General features: G+C 44.6%; 1 protein-coding gene across 2 annotated transcripts in view; it reads left to right on the top strand.

Moving 5' to 3' along the window:
* The first annotated feature begins 1,584 nt into the window (after positions 1-1,584).
* The window catches only part of Wdfy2 (WD repeat and FYVE domain containing 2), a 144,345-nt gene continuing 119,886 nt past the window's right edge, over positions 1,585-26,043 (top strand). Inside the window, exon 1 of one of the 2 annotated variants that reach the window (XM_028884167.2) lies at positions 1,585-1,950. In XM_028884167.2, coding sequence (XP_028740000.1) covers positions 1,814-1,950 — 137 coding nt within the window. In that variant the 5' untranslated portion in view covers positions 1,585-1,813. The remainder of the gene's footprint in view (positions 1,951-26,043) is intronic. The other variant, XM_037208470.1, reaches the window with a different exon arrangement.

Genomic DNA, 26,043 nt, shown 5'->3' with positions numbered 1-26,043 from the left:
ATGCAGAAGCGGAATTGCCAGGTCACATGGTGGTTGTCTCAAGCAGTGACATAAGCACTCCAACGTACAGCTGAGGAGAGGTTTTCATTGTAGATATGAAGGAGAGTTACAGCCAGAGGCATCTGGAAGAGCCTAGAGCAGGCAGAGAAAGCAGTAGGCTCAACATGGCCAGTAGACTGAACCAGGCCATGAGAGGAGGGAGAGGGGGAGAGCGATAGAGGAGGACTAAGAGAGGAAGGAGAGAGAGAGAGAGAGAGAGAGAGAGAGAGAGAGAGAGAGAGAGAGAGAGAGAGAGAGAAAGGGGGAGGGAGGGAGAGAGGGAGAGGAAGGCATAAATGTCAGGGTTATATAGGAATGAGAAGCTGGGGCCAGTGAACTTGAGAGGTTTCAGGTAGGGGCAGCGTGGTGAGAAGAGCTGAGAAGAGCTGTAGGTACTGGGTGAGCCTGGAGGCTAGCCCGCTCTTTGGTATGCTAATAAGCACCACAGATACCTAGTTGTCAGGAGTTTCTTTCGGATCTGACGGTAGCACAGTGTTTATCCCTCGAAGCAACGCTACTTTTTTTTTTTTTTTTTTTCTCAAAGAGACTGAGCCATTTTACATTCCCACCTGCAGTGGATGAAGGAGTTTCAATTTTTCCACAGCCCAGTCAGCTTTTATCCTTTTTTTTATTATAGTCACTCTATATTTTATTGTTATTATATTAACTGTCCATTGTCACCGGAGAAAGCAAAAATATTTATTTGCTGGGTTTTGGAAACAAGATCGGACAAAAAGGCCTAGGTTCAAGTGTGGGTCCTTTAGTCATATAACACAAAGAGAAGATTGACATCATGGTCCCCAAACCCCTCAAAAAAGCCTGTATGAGAGTCTCTTCTTTCCTTACCCCCATACCCCACTACATAGGGGTGGCACTGTGACACGGGGAAGTCTTGCTCAGCAGGGCCTGCTCTTTAGTTCTCCCCCTTAGATAGTAGTTCAGACAATGACTTGTAGGGCAATAACCTACAGAAGCCGCTGGGCTTCCTTTACCTAGACCTCTCCTCCAGGGCTGAGAAGTGGGAGGGAGTTACGGCCCTTCTGGAACAAGGACGGGGAGGATGGAGAAAACTACAACACCCAGGAGTCCACGCGGTGCTGGCAGGAGCTGGTGCTTAATTCTGGCCGATAGCACAGCGCCCTCCCCGGTGCGTTATTGTTAAAGCCTAGAAGCGAGTCATCTGCGCGCATGCACAGTCTCTCCTCAATTAGTTTAGCTTCTACCCTTCTTACAGGTTCCTTTCCGGCCGAGATGACGCAGGCTTTTCCCCGCCCCATTCTCTGGAGTCTGGAGAGGATGGGGCATTGGGCAAGCGCGTTCACAGATTTTCCGGGGGGGGGGGGGGTAGGCTAGGGGACCTCGGGAACAGAGCGCATGCGTCCCAGCGGAGCTGCAAGGCTCCGAGAGTTTACGGGAGGGCGAGGGAGGGACGGGACACGGGGCGGAAGTGGCTGCTGGATTGACGCACGCGCATCGGCCGTCAGGGCCCATCCTCCGGAAGTGGAGCGGCCGCCCTACGGCAGGCCCCGCCTTGGCCCCGCCCCCGCTCCCCGCCCCCTGCTCTCTTAGGTGGCGCCGGCTTGCGGCCGGTGTGGCGGTGGTGTTGCTTCTAGAAGCCGGAGCGGGCACGTTCCCTGGGCGGGCGGCAGGGCTATGGTCGCCAGCTCCCGAAGGCCCGCTTCGCATCTCAGTCCGATCCTGAGCGCGAGCCTGAACTGTCTCCTCAGCCCAGCCCCCCGGCGCGGTCGGCTGCTCCCCGGGCGCGCCCCCTCCGATGGCGGCGGAGATTCATCCCCAGCCCCTGACCCGCAAGCCGATCCTTCTGCAACGGGTCGAGGGGTCGCAGGAGGTGGTGAACATGGCGGTGATCGTGCCTAAGGAGGAGGGTGTCATCAGCGTCTCGGAAGACAGGTATGGACTGCTTGCCCCTCCGCCACGCAGAGGTCTGGCCGGGGTTTGGTGGGAGTGGAGACCGCGCCTACTGGTTCGGTTCTGATCGCGACGGCCTCGGCTGCGGGGACTGGCTCCTGGCATAGTCCAGTGGCCCTTGGGCTAACGGTGCACGGGACACCAGACCAGGGTCTAGCTTTGGAGATGGGAGGGGCAGAGGGAGGAGCCGCCCGGCCTTGCAGGTGAGTTAGCTTGGAAGAAGCCCGCTGCACCCGCATGATTTGGGGACGCTAGTTCTTCCAGTTCTTAGCTCCCCAAAGAGAAAGGGAGCGCCACTGCTTTCTTCTATACAGTCCACCGATCTGTGTATCTCCAGGACATCTTTCACAGAACTCAAGGACTGTTACATTGTGAAGAGAGTAACTTTGGGCTTCTGCCCTGTGGTGCCTTCCTTTCCTAAAACCTTAGGTCTTGGAGTTCAAGGGGAAGTGTCTGGAACTTGCAAGCCATCACTTTTGCAGAGGACTACTTGAGTTCCTTCCCATTCCCTGCTTCCTTTCCGTTTGCTTAGTTAGCAGAAGTACCTCTAGTCGTTCTGTCTTCAGTATTTTCCCTTGCACTGCGTGCTTGATTTCCAGAGGAATGCTGCTTGAATGTAGGAACTGGGGTAATAGATATGACATTACTACTTGGGTAATATCTACAAGCATTCTAAAAAGCAATTGTAACACGGTAGAGGCATATGACTATCTGGGTTTTTAGCTTCAACCACATAGTTAGGTTTTCTTAATAGAAGTTGGTACCATGCTGAGGTAGTTTTCTTCCATAATGACTCTTAAAACTGCAAACGTAGAGCAGAAGTGTTCACTTCTTTTTTTAATAATCGTTTCAGCACTTTCTGTAATGTAAACGCAAACATTTTTACTTGATTTGTTTCTTAGGTTCTTGAATATAGCTAGGGAGAGTGTATTACATGTGTACATTACACATCCCCCTCTGCATCATGCTTCATATAAATGGCGCCTGCTTCCTTTCCTATGTAGATCCATGGGGAAACATTGCCAATGTATGTTAAATGGCAGTCAGTCCGGGAAGAACAGAAGAAACTGAGTGAAGTGGATGTGGGAGCCTTTTGAAATTCATAAAGAAGTCTTATGACAGTGTTTAATTTTTTCCTTTGGTGTCACATGCCTAGACTGCATCAGACTGTTTCTGGGCTTATTTTTTTTTTTGTCAAAGAATTATCTTCTTGGAATAGTTCCCATAAAATATATTGGAGAACTATATTGATAAATGTCCTTTTCCATCACTAGAGATGAAATTGATTCCCAATTTGTAAGCAATTCATAAGTTCACTGAATCAAGTTAGAGGAGGAGAAAGCTCGTCAGACCTCCGCTCCTGTAGATTAGTTTGGAAGCACCCGGTTCCCATTCCAATGGCTTTTCCTCCAAGGAGACAATGGCAGTGGAGGAAATAGTTCAGTGTCCAGAGAAGAGTAAGTTTCATTTCATCACAGGACAAAGGAAGCGCAGTGTTTAGTTATCTTTCGCTTTCCTAGTTTGCAGGGTACATAACAGAGTTTATCTAATTGTGGAGTTACTGTTAAATAGACCCCTACAGAAATCCGGGGTCCTTGGCTCCATACAATTTATCATTCCAGTTGGCAAGTCTATGCTTCTTTGGGCCACTCAACCATGGAAGTAACTGTGTTGGGGGCATTTTTAGTTATGGTTTTCACTAAAAGAGAATCGATCTGTTGTGTTCTTGCTTTTCAGAATCAATGTTAGTGCCTCTTGATATAAAGATAGGAAGACAGAATATTGATTTTTCACCAGCACTTATAAAGACATTACCATTAGCTGCTTTGCCAATTCATTATTGAACCACGAGGGTCAGCTACAAATAATGTCACATAGCATTGTTCTTAGGAGATCCCCATTTTCCTTTTTCCAGTCTGACTCATTATAGCCTGTATGTATGCCTTCGGGAACGCTTAACAGTCTTTGTTTGAAATAGTTATATATATATATAGTCTGTTTTGTGTTCTTTGAATTAGCTAGGGAGCTTTGTGTGTCTCATGGATTGTAGTGATCTACATAGTGCCTGGCCGGCAGGAGTCCCTCAATATTTGTTCTATCAGTGACTGTTATAGGCCCTCCCTCCACTCTGTTTCTGGAAGCACAGGATCTTAACTACTAGATTTAGTTGATATTTGTTGAGTGAATATTTCAATGACCGAGAACCTTATGTAGACAAATACGCATTTGTGGGGGAAATATTGGACTAGGTGGCCTTAGATACTTTAAAACTGGGAAGTCCAAGCATTGCTTCATTCATCCTGTTAGACAGTTGAGTTACTGATGTGTTCTCATTGTGTGTGTGTGTGTGTGTGTGTGTGTGTGTGTGTGTGTGTATGGCAGTGACGCTCACAGTTGAGGAGCAGAAACTTTAGAGTATAGGTTTTGTTTTGTGTATATATGTGGTGCTGGGGATGGAACTTATCTAAGCCTTGTGCGTTCTAGACAAGCATCTACCACGGAGTCACACTCCCAAGCCAAGAAGATTATGTAATAGGACAAAAGCACTACATTTAAGATGCAGTATTGAAAAGAGAACTTTCAGATGGGGAGGAAGGGCTGAGCTCCACAGCCCCTCTTGCCCTCTCAATCTCTCTCCCTTCCGGGGATTGTCACACTTGAAGTACATTCTCGTTCTCAGTCTTCTCTCCTTAGGAAGCTGATGGTTCTCAAATCTTCATGCTGAAGAGTAGGTCAAAGAAATCTCCGCTTTCAAGTTCACTGTGGCACAGCTGGGACAGCTTGGAACTGTACATGATATCAAAGGAGGAAATGTTGGGAAAATAAGAAATAGAGGAACAACTGAGTCACCAGTCAAGCTCTCTGCTCTAAGGCAGGCCCTGCTCCCAGAGCTCACTGGCCCTGCAGATGCTTTGGTGGTAGCTAGGTTCTGTTCACAAAGGCTCCACCAAACGCCGGGATCCAGGGTCCCTCATTGCCCTGCTTCTTTTCAGGCTGCCCTTTCTGGGCTAATGGCGTTTCAGTGGTCCTTGTGTAAGAGCTTCTTCATTCAGGGGCTGAAGAGGGGGCTCAGGGGTTAAGGGCCCTTGCGGCTCTTGCAGCAGACCCTGGTTTGGTTTTCAGCACCCAAGTGGTGGCTCACTACTTCCTATAATTCCTGTTCCAGTGGAGAACTGGATGCGATGCCCTTTTCTGGTTTCCAAGGGCTCCAGGCATTCACGTGGTGCACATACATACATGCAGACAAAACACTAATACATACATACAAAATAAAAATTAAAAAAGAGGGAAAGACGTTTGAAAGAAGAGCATCATTTCAGGCCTCTGTGCTCTGTTTTAGTAGAGCCTAAGGTGAAGAAAGCCAGGCGAGACCTCTGTCCATGTGTGACCCAGCCCTGTTCGGATCCTTATCTTGGTCTTAGTTAGGTTTTTATTGCTGTAATAAAGACCTTAACCCAAAGCAACTTGAGAAGGAGTGGGTCTATTTCAAGCCTGGAGGGAAGTCAGGGCAGAAACCTGGAGGCAGCAATGGAAACAGAGACCACGGAGGAGTGCTGCTTACTGGCTTGCTCTCTGCAAAGCTTGCTCATCCTGCTTTCTTATACAGGCCAGGACCTGCCCAGGGATACCACACCTACAGTGGGCTGGGCCCTCCCACATCAACCATTAATTAGGAAAATGCCCTCCCAGACTTGCCAGTCTGGGGGAGGTGTCTTCTCAGTTGAGGTTCCCTCTTCCCAGATGATTCTAGCGCGTGTCAAGTTGACAAACTAACCAGCCCAGCTTCCTAAGTTCGTTCTATACATACTTTAACTCAGGGCAGCCATCTTACCATACAGAGTCTCTGTAGTTAGTAGTTTTCCTTAGTTATTGGAAGCTGACATTCTCCTCTGCTGGGTGGTCAGAGAAGTGCAGCAGTCTCTCCCTCAGATGGGTGTTGTTAGGAGGAAGAAAGTGGGGTATGCCAAGCCTGATGGTGCAGCTACTCCAGAGGCTACTCAGGGGTTGAGTTAGTAGGATTACATGTTCAAAACCACTGCAGCAATTTAGGGAGACCTAGCCTCAAAATAAAGTAGCGAAAAATGGGTAAGGGTATGTCAGTGGTAGACAGCCCTTGCCTAGTATGCACAAAGCCCTGGGTTCAATCCCTAGTACTACCAGAAGTAAGAACAAGAGCTGTGGTGGAGGAAAGGGCATTCTAGAGAGTGGGGTAAGAGAAACCAGTACCTGTGGACAAGCCCTAAGGATCCAGGTAAGACTGTGGAGCCAGCCTATACTAGTCACAAGCAGCTCCGAGAGTTGCTGTACCTCAAGGAGTCTGGAAAATGAGTGTCTCCAGAGGAATAACTAAATCCAAAAAGAAAAAAAAAATTACTGAAACACCTGGGTGCAAGCATTTGGGATTCTTTTCTGGAGAAAATGACTTGTGGAGGCTGGGGATGGGGATGGTAGGATGAGAGGGAACCCGAGGGAGGGCGGCCTGGTTTGATTTCTGTTGCTGTTTGCATTTGCTTGGCTTACTGGTCCAGTCACAGACCATCATTTGGGAAGTCAGGGCAGGAGCTCCAGGTCGGAGCTGAGGCAGAGACTAGGAGGAGGGGTGCTTACTGCTGGTTTGCTCTCCATGGCTTGCTCAACTTTTCTGATACAACCCAGGACCATCTGCCTAGTGGCTGGGCCCTCCCCCATCAATCATTAATTCGGAAGATGCCACATAGACGTGCCTATAGGCCAGTGTAATGGAAGCAGTTCCTCAGCTGAGGTTTCCTCCTCCCATATACTTTGACTATTCACAATCAGCCCTTTCAGCAGCTTCCTTCAGGATAGAACTCATGAATAATGAGGGACATGTTTACATCTCAGAAAAAGGAAATCTGGTGCCCAATGGCTAGCACAAAGGAGATTGTCAACTCCTTAAGTGAACCTGATTTTGAGCTGTAATGGGCTGTTTCCCTTGGCAGATACTTAAAGCAGAACCTCAGGGAAACTCAGGGAAGCAGCTTGCTTTAGGCAGGGAGAACCATTCTCCCTGGGGTGGAGGTGGCAATGAGCTGGACTAGAGAGGGCTTGGATTTCTATCTTTAAAGCTTTACACCCCTAAGTCTCTCAACTGTTGTGTTTCTAAATGGCCTTCATTACTTAATTTTATTTTGAAAAAAATATGTTAGACTTTTATTTCTTACAAATCATCATAGTGTTGGTTAATTTGCTACTAATTCTTTCGTTGTGAAGTGAAATTGCACTAATACTTAGACCACAGTCCAGCTCAGCTATGTAGATGAAATTCTAAACAGTCTTATTAAATAAGAAACACAGAGCCAAATGCAGAGTTAAAAGCCCAGAGATCGAGCAGTAGCCAAGAGCTAAGACCACCTTATCTTACCACTTGCTGTCACTGCTCTCCTTCCTCTCAGAAAGAGACCTATTTCCTGTGTGTCTGTATTTTTATTGACTTTCTGTTCTCCCTTCTCATTGGCTCTAAACCCAACCACATGACTTCCTCATCACTGCCTGTCTATACAGACCTCCAGGTCTCTATGGTTGGTACTTGGATTAAAGGCGTGTGTCTCCAAGCTGGCTATGTCCTTGAACACACAGACTCTGCCTACCATGTGATCGGATTAAGGGTGTGTGCTACCACAACCAGACTTCTGCTATGGCTTGCTCTTAGCTCTGACCCCCAGGCAACTTTATTTATTAACATACAAATAAAATCACATTTCAGCACAAATAAAATATCACCATACAGCTAGGCTCATGATGGAGTTTTTGTACCATGGATTTTATAACACTTGCATATACTTTTTGAAAGAAGGGCAAATCAAGGTTTTTCCTACAATTAAAGCCTAGTTATGAAAGCCGAGAACTTCTTAGAGTAATGGATTGAAGCCCAAACTAATTTTTGACTATGTGAACTTTATTTAATGGCATAAAATGCGTAAACTTTCACCTGTGCACTAGAGAGCCATCACTTGGCACTAATGTTCCCTTTTTCAAGTCCCAAAGAAGGAGTTTACTCCATGGGATTGTTGAAAATGAGGGCTTTACTCTGCATTCAAGCTTCGTGGGTGCCCAGGAACCTGCAGGGGGCTGCCTGTGTGGCCCTGAGGTCAGGAGCAGGCTGAGTCTAAGATCTTAGTGGGAAAGCGCGTATCAGCTTACTAAGGAGGCCTCAAGGCTGCTGGCAGCTCTGAATTTCTTTTATATTGTGGAACCGGATTTTCTGCAGGACTGTACAGATCTTAATCACTTGGATTGCAACATTGGAAAGTGCCAGGCTGGCAGTTCTGACACTCTTGACATGAATGATTTTGAGCCTATGATACATACCCCTAGTACAGAAGAGAAGGAAAAAATCCAGAAGACACTTGAGAGCGATAATCCTGTCCAAGCAAAGGAGATCAAAACTTTGAAAAGCAATCCTTTTTACTTACACTGTGTCTTTTCATTGCTGTTTTTGCTTTGCCTTTTGGCAAAGAGAGAGGGACATTTTTTTGTTGTTTGTTACTGAGAATCATCTTGATGTCATTAAAAGAGTTTGGAAGAGTGGGAATGTAGTTCAGTTGGTGGAGAGCTTGCTGAGCATGGAGGAAGCCCTGGATCCACTCCAGGACCAAATAAAGGGAACATGGTGGGGCACCTATAGTCCTTATAGTCCTTATATCCCTTATATCGAACATGCAGGGACCTATAGTCCGTGCACTTGGGAGATGAGGCCAGAGGAGCAGAAGCTCAAGGTCAGCCTTGGCTTTCTAAATATGGAGTTGAGGTCAGCATGGGATACACTGGAAAAAAATTAGTTTGGAGTTTGGAGGAAATGAAGCCACTTTATGGCATTTAGAAGTTGGTAAATTGTGATTTAAGACAGGAGTATTAATCTGCTGATACCTGTAGCATTAAACTGAATGGTGTATAGTATATACTTATTTACCTGAGACATAAAGGCCACGAAGCCATCTTTTCTGCTCAATTACACTGTTAGAACGGAGTATCAGGGTGCTGAAGGAGGGAACCCCCCTCCCTTTCCCCCAAGCAGGAGGCCTCCGGGGTTAACCATTAGTAAAAATTAATCCAGGGTTTTAAGAAATAGCCAATAAGGCCAAAAGAGCAAAGGAGGTGGCCTACTTGTCCTCGCCAGGGATGCTGCTCTGTGCTCTTCTGTTTTTAATTTTCAATTCTTGGAAGAGACCTGGGGCAGAAGCTGAGACCCCAGCCAAATCTGTTTTCCCTCCTGCTCAGCTTGAGTCTCTTCATCTGGAAAAGGAGAGAGTTTGTGTCTCAGAACTCCTTTGTGCCCTTGGGGTGACTGGGTGAACAGAAAGTCCATGCAACCGCCTCACCCCGAAATTACAAGTGCAAAAGAATACAGTGGGGAGAAAGCAGCGTGCTTGTGTGAAGTTGTCCCCATTTCATGGAGCAACTGGGAAGCAATGCTTTTTGGAGCTTTTAGAGAGCCACTTTTAAAGTGGCTATTTATTCCTGGCAGAAATCTTCCAGATGTATTTGTTTTGTTTTGGTGCCTAATACCCAGTTGAACAAGATTTACTACATTTCTCCTTCTAGATGAATCCTTAAGTTTCAAGTAGTGAACATTTAGCTCTGGGTAGCTTGCTAGCATCCAGTCATGGCCTGGGTGTACAGAGTAATGTTTTGGAAGCTTTTTGACCACAAATCATAGTATTTAGCACCTCCCTCCCCCATCTCACCCCTTCCAAATGAACTGGAGCAGGGAATGAGATCCCAGCCAGCTCTGCTCTGACCTTGGCATTTCCTGGGTTTTCTGTGCCATGAGATGGCAGCCTTCTCATGTGACAAGCACACTGACTTCTGCTCTCTTGGTTCTTCTTAAGTCCTGGTCATCTCCCTCCTGATTGATGTCCTGACCCACAAATGGGCTGGGAACCAGAGTTCAGAATTCAGTCATCTCTCTAGAGGGGGGCTGCTCAGGTCTTTTCTCTGCCTTTATAGTTTTAGTTTTGTGTTTTTTCAGAATATGAAACACAATTGGGTGTGGTGGTGTGTGCCCTGGAGGCAGAGGCAGGTGGATCTCTGTGAATTTGAGGCCAGCCTGGTCTACATAGGGAGTTCCAGGACAGCCAGGGCTATGTAGAGAGACCCTGTCTCAAAACAAAACAAAATATGCAGTTCAAGTTGGAGGCCTGTTCCCTAATGAGCCGGCCCCTATCTCTGGTCTTCCTCAGGGACCAAAACCCTATTAGACTACCCTATGCCTGGTCTTCCCCTTTTTTGAAATTCCCACTGTAGTTCTGGAATCAATCCAGTTTGAATGGAAATAGAGATCACAAAAAGCTGGGTAGTTGCTTGAGTGGCCTTTTGGCTTCCTGTGGTGTGTTCCCTTATTACTGATTTAGTACTTGAAAAATGATGCATCTCACCTACTTGTGAATGTCATTGCTGACGTCTATATGAGGAAACTTTCCTTTATAGCTGGACAGATACACCTGTAATATGATGCTAACTTAAAGATTTCAGTGCATTTTCTTGTAACTACATCTTTTCGTTTTTATTTTTTGAATTGAAAATAAAGTTATTTTCATATAGTATATTCTGATCACAGTTTCTCCTTCCTCATCTCCTCCCAGATCCTATCCACTTCCCCACCCTTCCAACTCCATCCAGGCCTTTTCTTTCTCTTAAGAAAACAATATCTTTTCTCTAATTTCTAATGACCCCCATAATTTTAAGCAATCATAATAATTCTTCTGGAATATTCTTACATCTTAAATAAAGACATTATCACTACAGTAAAGAATGGCTGCCCATAAACCTTAGCATACTGACTGTTGTCTTATATTACCTTCTAGCAGATGTCCTGAAGCAAGCTTCAGGAGTATGATTTTAATCATGCATCTGTATAATTACCTCTACTTAATACTATACCAGGAGTTAGCTAGTCTTGAACTGTTCTTTTGAGTGGGGATATGGTTTTCTTTCCTGCAATATTCACCGGTATACTAACTGCAATGGCCTGCATGTGCTGGGCCCTTTATCTTCTTCCCTTGTCTTACTTACAGCTGATTTTCAAGTACTGTGTTTAACAGGATTGAGAATGGGTGGTGTAGTAGAAATCCTTATCTTATTCCTGATTTTAGTGGAAGTGCTTTGAGTTTTTTTTTCCTGTTCAGCAGGATGTTCACTCTAGGCTTGTTGTATATTGCCTTTATTATGTTGAGGTATGTTCCCTCTGTTCCTAGATTCTCTAGGATGTTTATCATGAAAGGATGTCAGATTTTTTTCTTCATTTAATGAGACGATCATGTGGTTTGTGTCCTTGAGTCTATTTATGTGATGAATTCAATTTATTGATTTACTTATATTGGACATCCCTGCATCTCTGGGATGAAGCTGACTTGATCATGGTGGATGATCTTTTTGATGTGTTCTTGAGTTCACTTGGAAAGTGTTTTACTGAGAATTTTTGTGTCCATATTCGTCAAAGATACTGGCCTAAATTATTTCTTTTTTGTTGGGTCCTTGTCTGTTTTTGATATCAGGGTAGTACTGGCTTTGTAAAAAGACTGGGAATGCTTCTGCTGTCTGCAGAATAATTTGAATAGTATTGGTGGTTTTTTTTGAAGGTCTGGTTGAATTAGTGCTGAATTCATCCAGCCTCTACTTTCTTCATTTGGGAGATTTTTAATTTCTGCTTCTATCTTATTGGATGTTATGGGTATTTAAGTAATTTATTTCATCTTATTTTAGCTTTGATAGGCCATATACTCAAGAAATCCATCCATTTCGTGAAGATTTTCTAGTTCTGGAATACAGACTTTTAAAATACGTCTTTATGAGTCTCTGAATTTCCTCAGTGTTGGTTGTGTTGTCTCCTTTTCATCTCTAATTTATTCATTTGGATCCCCAACTTCTTTCTTTTGGTTAATTTTGCTAAATATTTTCTAGCAATTTTAAGCTTTTCAAAGAAAAAACTCTGTTTCATTGATTCCTTGTATTGTTTTTTTGTTTCTATTTCAGTAAGTTCAGCCCTAATTTTGGTGACCTCTTCCAGGCTACTGTTCTCTGGAGTTCTTTGTTCTTGTTTTTCCAGGGCCTTTGGGTGTATTATTAAATTACTAACTTGAGATTCCCTCAGATTTTTTGATTGTAGGTCTTTGTTGTTAAAGTCAAGATGCGTTATAGGAAGGGGCATGCACAGTGACTATATAACCTAAGCAAACAGTCAAAATGGAAATCACTCAAACTATGTCCGTTAGTATAACCAGCTCCTCTTTCTTTAGACCCCATAAAAAGAGACCCCGGGCTGTGGCCTGGGGCCTAGAATAGCCTTACTCCTGTGGCCTGCTACCAATCTTGACAGTGTGTCCTTCTTCAATCCGCACAATTGTTTTGTTCCAAATAATGTTACCTTGCTGCTTCTGCAAATCTATGCGTGTCCCTATTTTCAATTCTTTGGGTAAGAGGTGCAGTGTTAAAAGAGGCCATCTGCTAGTTACCTTGAAGATTCATTGAGATGCCATGTGTAGGCTACCTGCCTACACAAGCTACTGGTCAGGGAAGCCCCAGAAGTCCCCACAAACAACACAGCCTATTGGTGTTGCTCTTTAATGCCCACCATAACTAGATGGGAAGATCCTCCTGCTGAAGACACAACACACTGTAGGACGGAGAGACCAAGCTGGAACCGATCAGAAAATTTCTTTTCTCTTGGCCAGCTTTCATAGTGCTGGAAGGTGCTGTCCGGCCACCTGAGGAGAAGAGCTATTAGTGACATTACCCATTGGTGAACTTCCTGCTAGAGCAAGATATGTCCACTGGGGCAATAGTGGCCTTGCTGTGAGAGTGGGGGTGGTGGTTAACCAACCAATTTTGTATTGGATTTGAGATCTACTCCACAGGAAAGAATTCTTACCTGGTACTGTAAGTCTGGTCAGAGACCCTCGAGGAGGACACACTACTGTGGTCTTGCTCAATGAGCATGTTGTCAAACTGCCTTCCAAACGTTGGTGTTTACATACAGATAGTGGCTGCCCTCTGCCTTGGCAGGAGAAGCTTCTCCCTGTAGTGCTCGGTGGTTAATGCAGAGACTCTGGAGCTAGTCAGAGTGCTGAGAAGAAGCGACTGTTGCCTAGCTGTTCTGCATTTCACACATGTCCCCGTCCCTGGCCAGGCACAGCACAGAGGAGGGCAGAAAGAGTGTAAGAAGAAGCAGAGGGTGGGAAGGGTGCTGTGCAGTATGTCTTCTGGATGTGACACACGGTTGTCGCACTCATGGACTCACTGCAGCTGGGGTGACCTGAACATGATCAAGTGGACCAGAGCAGTCCGTGTTCAATCAGGCAGCTAATTGAGACTGGGTGGATTACAGCGAGGTGGGGAGGGGTGGTGACATGCAGTAGGGTTCGAGAGTTGGGAATGGACATGTTTAAGATACAGTATGTTATTTTTTTGAGACAGGGTTTTTCTGTGTAGCCCTGGCTGTACTGGAGCTCACTTTGTAGACCAGGGTATCCTCTACTCAGATCCCCTGTCTCTGCCTCCCAAGGGCTGGGATTAAAGGCCTGTGCCACCATGCCCAGTAAGATACAGTGTTTGTTTTTCAATGTTGTTTAAATGTATGGAATTGCCATAGAATAAATAAGAGGTATTTTATTAATAAAGAAAAATGAAAGTCCCTTAAGATTGCCTCAGTGCACTTTGGTGTCAGATGCAGACATTCAGTGTGTGGTGAATTGGACAGTCCAGTCTTCATGGAACAACAGATTCTGTGGGAAGCTCCTGGGACGTTTGAGTTGGAGCTGCATTCTAGGTCTAACTCGGAGTGCACACTGTTTTGTTAACTCCCCAGGAAAAGTCTTTCTGGACTACTGCTGAGGAATCAGAGATGGATGTGAATTGTGGGTGCATATAGTTCTTCACATTTTCTTCCTGCCCACCCCCACCAAGCCCAGAGGGTCCAAAAATGGCAAAGATAAATTCTCCTCTGTGAATGGTTGGCTGGCTTTTGAGGTGGTGTAAAAAGTTGGCTGGCTTTTGAGGTGGGGTATGTGTTATTTACTCATGGCTGCGATAAAATGCCTGACAAAAAGCCAAAGGAGAGAGGCTTTGTTTGCCTTGCGGCTGAAGAAAAACCACAGTCTGTTAAGATGAAGAAGGCATGGTGTCAGGAAAATGAGCTGGCCACATCACATCTGCAGTGAGCATGAGCTGATAGCCACATCACATCTGCAGTGAGCATGAACTGATAGCCACATCACATCTGCAGTGAGCATGAGCTGGTCACATCACATCTGCAGTGAGCATGAGCTGATAGCCACATCACATCTGCAGTGAACATGAGCTGATAGCCACATCACATCTGCAATGAGCATGAACTGATAGCCATATCACATCTGCAATGAGCATGAGCTGATAGCCACATCACATCTGCAGTGAGCATGAGCTGATAGCCACATCACATCTGCAGTGAGCATTAGCTGATAGCCACATCACATCTGCAGTGAGCATGAGCTGATAGCCACATCACATCTGCAGTGAGCATGAACTGATAGCCATGTCACATCAGCAGTGAGCATGAGCTGGCCACATCACATCTGCAGTGAGCATGAGCTGATAGCCACATCACATCTGCAGTGAGCATGAACTGATAGCCACGTCACATCTGCAGTGAACATGAGCTGACCACATCACATCTGCAGTCCAAAGCGGAGGTGAATGCTTGTGTTCAACTCTGTTTCCTTTCCTCACTTTCTGTTCAGCTCAGGACCTAAACCCAGGGGATGGTGCTGCCCACAACCAGAGGGGTCTTACCTCCTCAGTTAAATCTCTTAGAAAACATCCTCCCAGACATCCCAGAGGTGTGTTTCCGTGTCGATTCTGAATCCAGCCAGGATAACATAAGGATTAACCATCATAGGTGGTAAGTGCATGGGCCCCCAACATCTCACTAGCCGAGAGCTAGCCACAGCCTCAAGTAGACTCAGAGTTATGTCATTTGTTGCTGTCTGTCCAAAGCTTATTTGTCCTTCTTTATGTTAATGGCCAACTATCTAATTCATTTCCGTGGTGGCAAATTTAGTAAGTTTTTGAAAGGGGGATCTTAGCCAGGATGTGGCGGTACACACTTTTAATTCCAGCATTCAGAGGCAGGGGCAGGCAGATCTCTGTGAGTTCCAGGCTAGCATGGTCTATAGAGATAGTTTCAGGAAAACCAGGGCTACACAAAGAAGCCCGTCATAAGAAAAAAACAAAAACAAAAAACAAAAAAACCACAAAAACAAACAAAAAAAAACCCACAAACAAACAAACAGAAAACAAAAAGAAAGGAGGGCTTTTCTATCTTTTATTTCCCAAACTGGTTTCAAATCCTTGGGCTCAAATGAGCCTCTTGCCTCAGCCTCTCGGGCTACAGGTGTGCCAGCATGCCTAGGTTACTGGGGGTTTTCACTGTCTAATCATTGATGTGTTACTCTTAAAAACTCCCATTTTTGACTGGATTTAACCTGTGTCACTAAGAATGCTAGTCGTAAAACAGTTGTGTAGGTAAATATTCAATGCAAGCACCAACAAGTAGGGACTTAGCTCTGTTCTGTGTGCTTAGTACCATGCCGGATACACAGCAGGTACTCAGAAATTATTTACTGAATGTAGACTGGAGGTTTCTAACCACTAAAACTGTTGCTGGTGCTTTATTTAGTCAGTTTGCATGTATAGTATTTGAAGAATACATGTTTTCACAGTAGTTCAACATTTCACATTTTATAAGTGAGTGATGGCCATTATAGTTTTTAATTCTGTGATTTTTATAAAGTGGTATCTTCTGTTTTCAGAGAATCTCTTCTCTCTCCCTCCCTTCTTCCCCCCTCCCTCCCTCCGTCCCTCCCTCCCTCCCTTCCTTCCTTCTCCTCCTCCTCCTCCTCCTCCTCCTCCTCCTCCTCCTCCTCCTCCTCCTTCTTCTCTCTCTCTCTCTCTCTCTCTCTCTCTCTCTCTCTCTCTCTCTCTCTCTCTCTCTCTGTTTCCCTTTCTTTCCTTCCTCCCTCCCCTTTCTTCCTTTCAACAGGGTTTCTCTGTGTAGCCCTGGCTGTCCTGGAACTTACTCTGTAGACCAGGTTGGTCTCGACCCCAGAGATCCACCTGCTTCTGCTGGGATCAAAGGTGTGCACTACCACTGCCTGGCTGAGATTTTCTTCACTGAGACATGAAATGTCTCCCTAACTGAAAGATAACCTTATATCTATAGATAATTTTCATTTGTTTATTTTGTTTTATTGAAAATAGATTATTTCTCACATAATATATTCTGATTTCGGTTTCCCCTCTCTCTACTCTTCCTAGTTCCTCCTTCCATCCCCTCCCATATGAATCCACTCCCTTTCTGTCTCTCCTTAGAAAGAATAGGCTTCTAAGAGATAATAATAAAACATCACAAAATAAAACACAATAAGAGAAAACAAAACTAATACATCAGAGTTGGACAAGACAAACAGAAGGAAAAGAGCCCGGGAGAAGGCACAAGAATCAGACACCCACTTGTTCGCCCACTCAGGAATCCTATGAAAACACTGGAAGCCATACTATATACAGAGAGCCCGGTGCAGGCCCTGTGCATGCTGCTTCAGTCTCGGAGTTTATGTGAGCTTTGCTCATGTTGATTGGTTTTCTTGGTGTCCTCCATCCCCTCTGGCTCTTACATTCTTTCTGCCTTCTCTTCATCAGGTTTCCCTGAGCCCTGAGGGGAGAGATTTGATGGAGAAATCCTGTTTAGGGTTGAGTGTTCCAAGGTCTTTCACTTTTATAGAGCATTTTTATAATTGACAGTTTGTTTTCATGCTTTAGCATTTGATTCTTACTATAGTACTGTGAAGTCTAGTTCCTCAACACTCTTGATTATCTGCTTCATCTGTTAAGATTTACTTTTTATTTTATCTGTATATATGAGTGCCTGCATGTATGTATGTGCATCATGTGTATGCCTGGTGCCCTCAGAGGTCAGAAGAGGGCATTGGGTCCCTGGGAACTGGGTGCGGGCAGTTTAAAGCTGCCATATGGGTGCTGCGTACTGAACCTGGGTCCTCTGTAAGAACAGCCAGTGCTCTTAACTGCTGCGCCGTCTCTCTAGTTACCTTCTTGATTCTTGCTGGCTGGTAAGGTAACTAGAATCTTCTATTTTTTTTTTTTTTACAAGTTTTGTTCAGGTGTCCACCCTGCCTCCCATGACTCTAGACTGAATTCTGTTTCGTTCCAGCCTTTGCCAGGCTTTACCAGGATTGGTTTAGGTCTAGGTATGTGCTCAGAGATACAAGGAAGGCAGACTGATGGAGGTGAGGCAGGGAAGCACAAGCTTCCTCTTTGCTTGAAAGGGGTTCTCAGGGAAGGAAGGAGCCCTTCCTTGTGTTTCCCCTGTGCCTGTTGTCTTGGCTGGTTGTCACCATCTGGAGCTGGTATAGCAGCAAGGAGAGGGAGCCTGAAAATGTGTGGATATGTTGCATATAGCTGAAGAAAAAGATGGAGAGACCCAATCGCCACGTCACCACCTTTGGAGCTGACTTACTTCATGACTCCTAGATAGACACTGTCACTTTACAGGAAAGGAATGGAGACCCAGAGAGCTCTAAATGGAGAGACCACCAGTGCTGATGAATTCACTCTTTTCTTTTTTTAAAGATTTATTTATTATGTATACAGAAGAGGGGTGCCAGATCTCATTACAGATGGTTGTGAGCCACCATGTGGTTGCTGGGAATTGAACTCAGGACCTCTGGAAGAGCAGTCGGTGCTCTTAACCTCTGAGCCATCTCTCCAGCCCGATGAATTCACTCTTGAAGTCATAACTGTAATGTGGTTACTGATTCCTGCTCTGGTGGCCCCTGTTGTAGTGGATAGCATTTCTTTAAACAGCCTCGCTGCTTGGTTTTGAGAGGAACTGGAATGACAAGGGCAAGTGTTTATGTTATGTTTGAAATAGTTTTAGATGGTTCCTAATTATTTGACGATAGATCACCTCTGACAAACGCTGCTCTGAAATTCTTACTGCTGCAAGGCATCTGCCACAATCCCAGCATTCAGGAGGCAGAAACAGGAGGATACTATGAATTCTAGGCCAGCCTGGTTTCCATAGTGAGTTTCAAGTCAGCAGAGTTATGTATGGAAACAGAACCTATCTCAAACCACAAGCGAACAACAAACATCAATTCTTACTTCTTTTTTATTTTCTACTTTTCTTTACCTGAGGTGGGGGCTGAAACAAAAGATGTTCTGGGGAAGGTTCTTCCTGGTAGCAGAGTGGTTTAGTACTTCCTCTGCTTGTCCGCCTCATCTGCAGAAACACCGAGGAATATGATTGATGGTGGTAGGATTTGGGGCATCTTCTGGAATATTTCTTTAAAATGCAGATTGATTAACAACAACAACAACAACAACAACAAACCCCCATTCAGTCTTTTGTTACTGTTAAAAATTCTCCAGCTGTTTTTCCCCTTGTAGTGTCCTGGTGAGGGTGCTTTAACACCAAGAGTACCACAGGTGATGCCGTATGTTCCCAGTTCCTGACTTCTCTGTAAAGACAACTTTTGATTTCTGGTTGAGTGCTTAATGATTGGTTCCTCTTTTTAGAGTTAAATGTGGTTGTGAATGCAGAACTTGCCTTTTAAACCAGCAGAGATTTTCTTCAAGAAATCCTCTCAAGTCATGAAATTGGAAAGAGTGTCTTGCCGTGGAGTTTAAATACTAAATTCTACTGGAGGGACCAGAAATCTCAGCTCACTAGCATATTCTAAATAAGTTGGTAGGTTGTCCAGGAGTGGTAGGAGGCTCAAAGCAGCCATCAAAGGCCAAGCTGCTTATGCCTGGTCATGCCGCCATTGTGGTGACCCTGTCTGTGGCTGCTCCCCAGTCGTCGCTGGGTCTGCCTTTGGGACAGGAAGGAGGAAGAAAGCAGATGGCAAAGGTTTCCACCAGCTGCACCATTCTCATTTGGAGCTTCCTGGAAGCTTGGTGACTCCTGCGCACAGCTCCTTAACCAGAAGTGTGTCGCACTGCCGCCCCTCATTCACACAAGGCTAGCCCATTGGCATGCCCAATGTAATTTGGTGGGAAAACGTTCTGTAAAGAATTTATACCATTGTTGTCTGTAAGCTAGTGGGACTTGGGGAGAATAGAATGTCCAAACACATTAAAAAAAAAACAAACCCTGCTAAATACTGGATGAAGTGCTGGTTTCTTTTGAGTGACAGCACTCTGAGAGGCCATATATGCATTTCCATGCAAGAATAAGTGGGCTTAGTGAAGACCTAAAGAGCTGAAAAGGGAGAATTAGTTGTATTATTTGTGAAAACATTCACTTAACTGACAGAAACTTGTAGTTAATTTAAAGGATGATGTCTTGAAATCTTGAGATTATAACAGGAAATTTTGGCAAATGTAAACCACATTCATTTTAGAAAGCCAGTGTTAAGAGGCCTACAAGGTGGCTCAGTGGGTAAAGGCATTTGCCACCAAGCCTGAGGACCTGAGTTCAATCCCAGGACCCACATGGGGAAAGGAGATGTGGAAGGAGAGAGCGGGTTCCTTCCTGCAAGGTGTCCTCTGATCTCCACATCGTTTCACATTGTGAGTAAGAAAAATGTGATATAAGCTGTGTATCTGTGAAGACATGTATATCTAAGTTTGGTCCATACAATGAAGTTATTAACAACATTGTCTATGGGCTATTAGATTGCAAAATAATGTGTAAGCTGTTTTTGCGTAAACTCTTAAATTCCATGTATGTTGTAAAACTCATAGTAAGAAATCTTGTTAATGGTTTTTGTTTTGAGACAAGATCTCATTGTGTAGTTATGGCTGGCCTAGAACTCACTATTTGGACCAGGCTGGCCTTGAACTCATAGAGATCTGCCTGTTTCTTAGTGATGGGATTACAGGTATATGCCACTACTTCCAGTTGTGATTGTTCATTTTTGATGCTTATGTTTTTAAATTTTAAAAGTTTTACTTTATGTGTACAAATGTTTGACCTGCATGTGTTTATGTGCCATGTGTGTGCCTGGTCCCCAAAAACGGTTAGAAAAAGGCACCAGATTCCCTGGGACTGGAGTTATGGATGGTTCTGAGCCATATGGGTGCTGGTAACTCTGGAAGAACAGCCAGTGCTTTTAACCACTGAGCCATCGCTCCAACCCCATATTTGAAATTTTTGCAAGGGTAAATTGACATGTGTATTTTGCAAGAATGAATCATCGATTCTTTAATTAGTAATCACCTTTCTAAAGGAAGAACATTTGAAAATAAGAGGACATCTAAGCTTGATTCCTCAAATGCTAGAATTCAGAAAGTGATGTTTAGGACTTGCCTTCAGGGAGGTGTGAGGGGAGAAAATGATGGGTGTGGTAGTGACCGACTTAAATTCTCAGAGTAAGGCCATCTTCTTTCAGTTCACTGCCGAGTATTCATTTCAACTGGAGGCTGGGGTGGCCTTGAAAGGCAGTTAACAGACCATTGCCAGATCCTGGGGTCTTCTCAGTGATGGTCCATGATAGAACCTGATAGGCAAACAAGCCATAAGATACTTGAGCAGTGTGAGGGTTTGGGAGCACCTGCATTTGCCAGCAGGAACCCCTGTAGGATGTGGCTGACCATGATGCTCACTTAGGAGAAAGGAAATGTGTTTGGACAGTTGCTGTACGAGTGCAGGTCAGTCCGTGCAAGGTTCTGTACTTTCTCTGATGTTGAGAAGGAAGCTGTTCTCTTTGTGGCATCCTGAAGTTCTCTTTCTGTTCTGACCTTTCATTTTCCAAATGAACCCTGCTCTTGTGTGTCTTCCTTTCACTCCTGCTTTCTCATAAATGAAAAGGCATTTGAGGACTTCCCACTCCTCACCATGGAACATGTACCCAATAGGTCTTTCCCTAGAATCCAAGAAGACGTAGAAGAATCTCAATTACCGCTTGAAAACAGAGGGCCAAGTCTCAAGAAATATCATGAATTATGTCCATAGACATCCTCTGTGGAGGCCCACCGAGGTTTTCTAGTGCCTTTACTCAGGACTGCGTAAGAGGATGATTGGGCCACAGGCCTGGGTACCAGGTGTTTGGAAGGGTCAACACTTGGTTGTATCAACAGGAGAAGGTTTTTTTTTGCCTCGCCCCTTGGCACTGTTATAAAAAGCCCTTTTGAATAAAGTTCTGAGCTGGTAAGTTCTGTCTTTCCTCTTGTCATCTAGGTCTCTCTTTCTATCTAAATATTTCCCACTTCTCCCTGTCCCAGAGTACCCTGGTCATAAAAGTAGGGGCTGGTTTCCCACAATCCTCTCTTGAGATATGCAGTTGAGCTCTCTGAGCCCTGAATTTTCCATGCTAAATTCTTTGACTTACTGGTTTAATTTTTGTTCTTTAGCTATCATCAAACAGGAAAAAGCTTTTAAAAGGTCTTTACTATATTGTAAACTGGTTTATAAAATAAGGAGCTGCATTGTGCTCCTCTTTATTGCTAATTTACCCACCATTGTTCAGCTGTCTTGGTCTGACCATAGAAGAAAATCCTATAATGAAAGCAGCTACATCTTTATTGATGTAGATATGTACTTTATTGTTCAAATGTGGAATGCTTTGTAAGGAGAAACTACAAGCATTGTCCGAATTCTACCGAATGTTGAGTCAAAAGAAACCTCTCCCCCCACATATTTACTGCTATATTTTGGCCGCATTTCTTTAGGCATATCAGATCAGGAGAGTGGACAGGAAAGAGAATTAGTATATGCACCCCCCCACACACATACTTGAGCACTGCTTATGTGCTAGCTCATTACTTCAAGAAGTTAGGGCAGTGTCCAGCTTTCCTCACATGGCTGGCAGTGGTACTGGTGATAAATTAAGAATCAAGATGGAGGTTTCTTGGTCTGTTAATAGCTTCTGAGCTTATTGAGGGCAGGGATTGTCTCCTGTGTCACTATGAGTCACAGTGGTGGTACGTGATGTGTGACCAGCAAGTTATAGATCCTCCCTGACTTACAATGGGGTTGTATCTGCTTGCTTATGGGAAAGCTGGAGAAATTTGATCTGCCTAAGAGCTGAGATCCTGAAGAACAGAAAGGATTAAAAAACAGGATTATGGAGAAAGGAAGAAAAGAAAAAAGGAAAGAGAACTTCCTGGTTTCCATCATTAATAGAAAATAATAGTCAAATGCATCAACTTTTCCCCCTGAGCTGCCTACCATCCTAATTCAACAACCCTGCATGTGGCATCAGCTGTTGACCCTCATGCTTTTGACTGGGGGCTGCAGTCGCTGCCACCCAGCATCCAGAGAGAAGGCTGGGCTACAAATCGCTATCCTGTGAACAGATCCACATTCACTTTTACACCATGAAAGGTGAACAAGTCAGAAACTGCAAGCCTGGGGTCCTCTGTAGTTAGATGAATGCTTGTGAATAGATGGAGGGATGGGTAAATGAGTGAACTCATGGAAAAACAACCCGGTCGGTCCTCAATCTGGAGGGTTTTATGACTTAGAGATAGTTACTGGATCTTGAAAAGGACTGATGAATGCTGGAAGCATTTCCTAACTGGGAGAGGACAGCGTACCCTGTCTGTCCCGTGTAAAGTGAGCCTGTCTGTTCCTGCCCTCCCCAATGCCATTCTTAGTGTGAGCATTCGTCCCCGGGGAACTGACTCAGATTCTCAGGGAATGCTGTTGGAATCTCCTTGAACACAGAGCAGTACAGTTCTAGAAGATGGACACTTGCCAGTGCAAAACAGTGAGGGCTTGGCACGCCTCCTCCCTGTGTGTGAATCCTGGAGGAGGGAATTGTTGAAGAGGGCTAGGCGTGCCACATACCTTTCCTCTAGAAGTCGTCACTTAGCTGCTGTGCCATGGTAGATAATGGTGAACTGCAGAGCTCCAAGGAGGAAAAAGGCCAAGCCTCCCTCTCTTTGATGGTCCCTTCTCTGAGCTGTGACTTTTGTCACAGGATTTCTGCCCATACAGGTAAATAGAGTCTAGACCGATTTCTGTAGTGATTCTCCCATCCCTTCCAAAATTAGACGGTAGAAGTGAGGTCCTTCAAATAAGATTGGGGATGACTTCCCTAATGCTGCTTCATGTATGGTCAGTCTCCCTCTAGTTAGAAGAAGCATTTCCTTGTTTACTGATGTAGACAGAGCAGATGCTCTTTTATCTTCTATAATCGGGGCTGGTCTTTCTCACAGGTTCCTTCGGTATATAGAAACACTCACACACAGAGGAATATTCTCAACACAAAACAACAGCTTTCATTCGAAAGGGAGTAAAATGTATTCTGGAGCCATTTTGAGTGATCATGGCCCGGGGACACAGATTTAGATTACCTGATACTCCATGTTCCAATGTGAAAGCAGTTCCATGACATGTTACAGTTTTACGTAACCAAGTCATAAGTCTTGTGAGGTTGACAGTGCATTGGCGGATACAGCAGAGAAGCAGTGACAGCAAGGTGGGCCCAAGATGCTCTCCGATGACATTCTTAGCTTGGGTTGGTGAAAGCCAGTGGCCTGCTATGTAATAGATTCCAAAAAGGTCTTATCTGTTAGTCACAGGTTATTCTGGCATGGAGGCAGTCAAGGAATGGCTGTTCTGGAAGGGTCGAACTGGTCCAAGGTAAGGCAGTGAGACTTCGGACCTGCCCTGTTCCAGTCTCTCTACAGTATTGCTCCTCTAGTTAGTCATTTGGTCTCTGTAGACACAGCTTCTCTCTAGGAGTTCTCATTCACATTACTGTTCAGTCCAGAAAAATGAGTCTGATGCAGGTATTTCAGTAGCTTTTGGATAAATGCTGTTTTGAAACACTGTGCCCCGATGCTGATTCGTCATCTCTCATTTGTCTCATTAGATGATGTCTGGAGAGGGGGATGTGGGTGGGCTGAGAGGCTCTGCCGGTAGATGGACTGGCAGGTGCACTAGTCACCTATGGGTCCCTTTTAGCTCAACAGGGGAACAGCTGTGGCCTCTGGCCTGAGCTGAAGAGTGGTAAAGACTGATTCCCTCCTTGATGTCCCCTATTGGAGACTCAGGTGGTTCTTGTTCATCTTGGCCAGGTCATGCTTGTCAGTGTTTCTGGCCAGCTCTGATTCACAGACTCTTCTGGCTTGTGTCTTTCACCTAGTCAGGCTTTCTAAGTCTTGTGGGAACAAAAGCCAGGGTGTTAGGGGGAAGATAAACTACAGCCATCATTTGCTTTGGATTTTTTGATAGGGCTGCCTTAGGCAGGGGATGGTGTGGTACAGCTTGTGAGTCAATCTTCACCCAGAATCCCATGTGCCCTCTAGGTTTCTCTTATCCTGTGAGCGAGCATCCCTTGTAAGAGGGAAGAGTGGACACACATGTTCATGTACTTTCTCTCTTGCTCATGACTTTCTTACAGTCCCCAGGTCCCACTGGCTAGAAGTTTTGTCCAGAGGACCTAACAGATTGAGAGTTATTTGTATTTAGAACATAGCTTTTAAAAATAAGTTCATTAGATGCAGAACTAAAGGGGGATTGATTACCTGGGAAAACAGACTTAGACACACTGAAGGACTATTTTGATTTGAAGAGTCGTAAATGCTCTAAAAATTTTAAGCAGTTTTGAGTAATGAAGTAGAAATGTCTCAGCACTCTGATTGACAGTTGTAAAGGGCATACTGAATTGTTCTGGTTCTCTCAGACACAATGATGAAGGGCAATTTCCCTTGAGGCCTCTCAGGTTTTATCAAAATAAACTGACAAAGTTTAAATAGGGAAAAACACATTTAAATTTATTGATATATGTACTAGTTACTTTATATATATATATTTACTAATATATATAGTTACTATATATATATATATATAGTTACTAATATATATATATGTTTACATTTATTTAGTTGCTTTGTGTAGGGGTGGGTGTGGAGGTCGGAGGACAACTTGCAGGAGTTGGTTCTCTCCTTCTACTATGTGGGTTCCAGGCTTTGAACTCAGGTCATTAGGCTGGGTGGCAAGCACCCTTAACCACTGACTTAGCCCAATAGGAAGACATCATTCCGTAATGGAAGTTGTGGCAGTTTGAATGAGAATGACCCCCATAGGTTCATATATTTTTTTGGTCCCAGCTGGTGAACTGTTTAGGAAGAATTAGGAGGCGTGGCCTTGTTGGAGGAGGAGTGTCACTGGCAGTGGGCTTTGATTTTTTTCCAAAGCACCCCCCAGGGAGTCTTGTTCTTTCTTCCTGTCATGTGCTTGTGGGTCAGATGTGAGCTCTTAGCTTCTGCTCCAGTGCCAGGCTTTCTTGATTGCCTGCCATGCTTCCTACCATGATGGTCATGGACTAACCTTCTGAAACGGTAAAAAAGGCTTTCTTCAGTGAGCTGCTGTAGTTGGAATTTTCTTTGGGCCACCAACCAGTTCCCAAATAAAGACACAGAGACGTAATATTAATTTTGAATGCTTAGCCTCAGTGTAGGCTTGTCCCACTAGCTCTTTTAACTTAACTTAACCTGTTTCTGTTCCTCTACATTTTGCCTTGGGGCTTTTTACCTTCTTTCATTCTGCATGTTCTACTTTCCTGCTTCCATGTCTGTCTGGCCCCTGGCATCTCCCTGGTGCCTTCTTTTCTTTCTTCCCATTTCTCCACCCCTCCCCCATCCTCCTCCTACTTATTCTCCCTGCTTGGAAATCCCACCTATACCACCTCCCTCCCTATTGGCCAGTTAGCTTTTTATTAGACCAGTCAGGTGCCTTAGGTAGTCAAGGTAAAACAGCAACACATCTCTACATAATTAAACAAATGCAACACATCTTTACCTAGTTAAACAGACATTTGACAACAAGCTGCCTTGTTCATAGTGTCTCTTTACAACAGCAGAACAGCAACTTAGGACAGAAGTCTATTCAACTAAGGCCATATTCTTCTGTCTTTAATGAGATATATATTGGTGGGATTGGGAACAGTTCGTATTCTTTTTTTGCGGACTATTCTTAATGAAGGTACAGGAATCCCAGAATAATCTGAGAAGTAGAAGCATCAGTTGAGAAAATGCCTCCATAAGATCGGCCTGTAGGCAAGCCTGAGGTGCTTTTTCTTGGTGATTGATATGGAAGGGTCCAGCCCACTG

The sequence above is a fragment of the Peromyscus leucopus genome, chromosome 9, assembly GCF_004664715.2.
Source record: "Peromyscus leucopus breed LL Stock chromosome 9, UCI_PerLeu_2.1, whole genome shotgun sequence".
Classification (NCBI taxonomy): Eukaryota; Metazoa; Chordata; class Mammalia; order Rodentia; family Cricetidae; genus Peromyscus; species Peromyscus leucopus.
The sequence above is the reverse complement of the archived record's forward strand: the minus strand, read 5'-3'. Positions and strand labels throughout refer to the sequence as shown.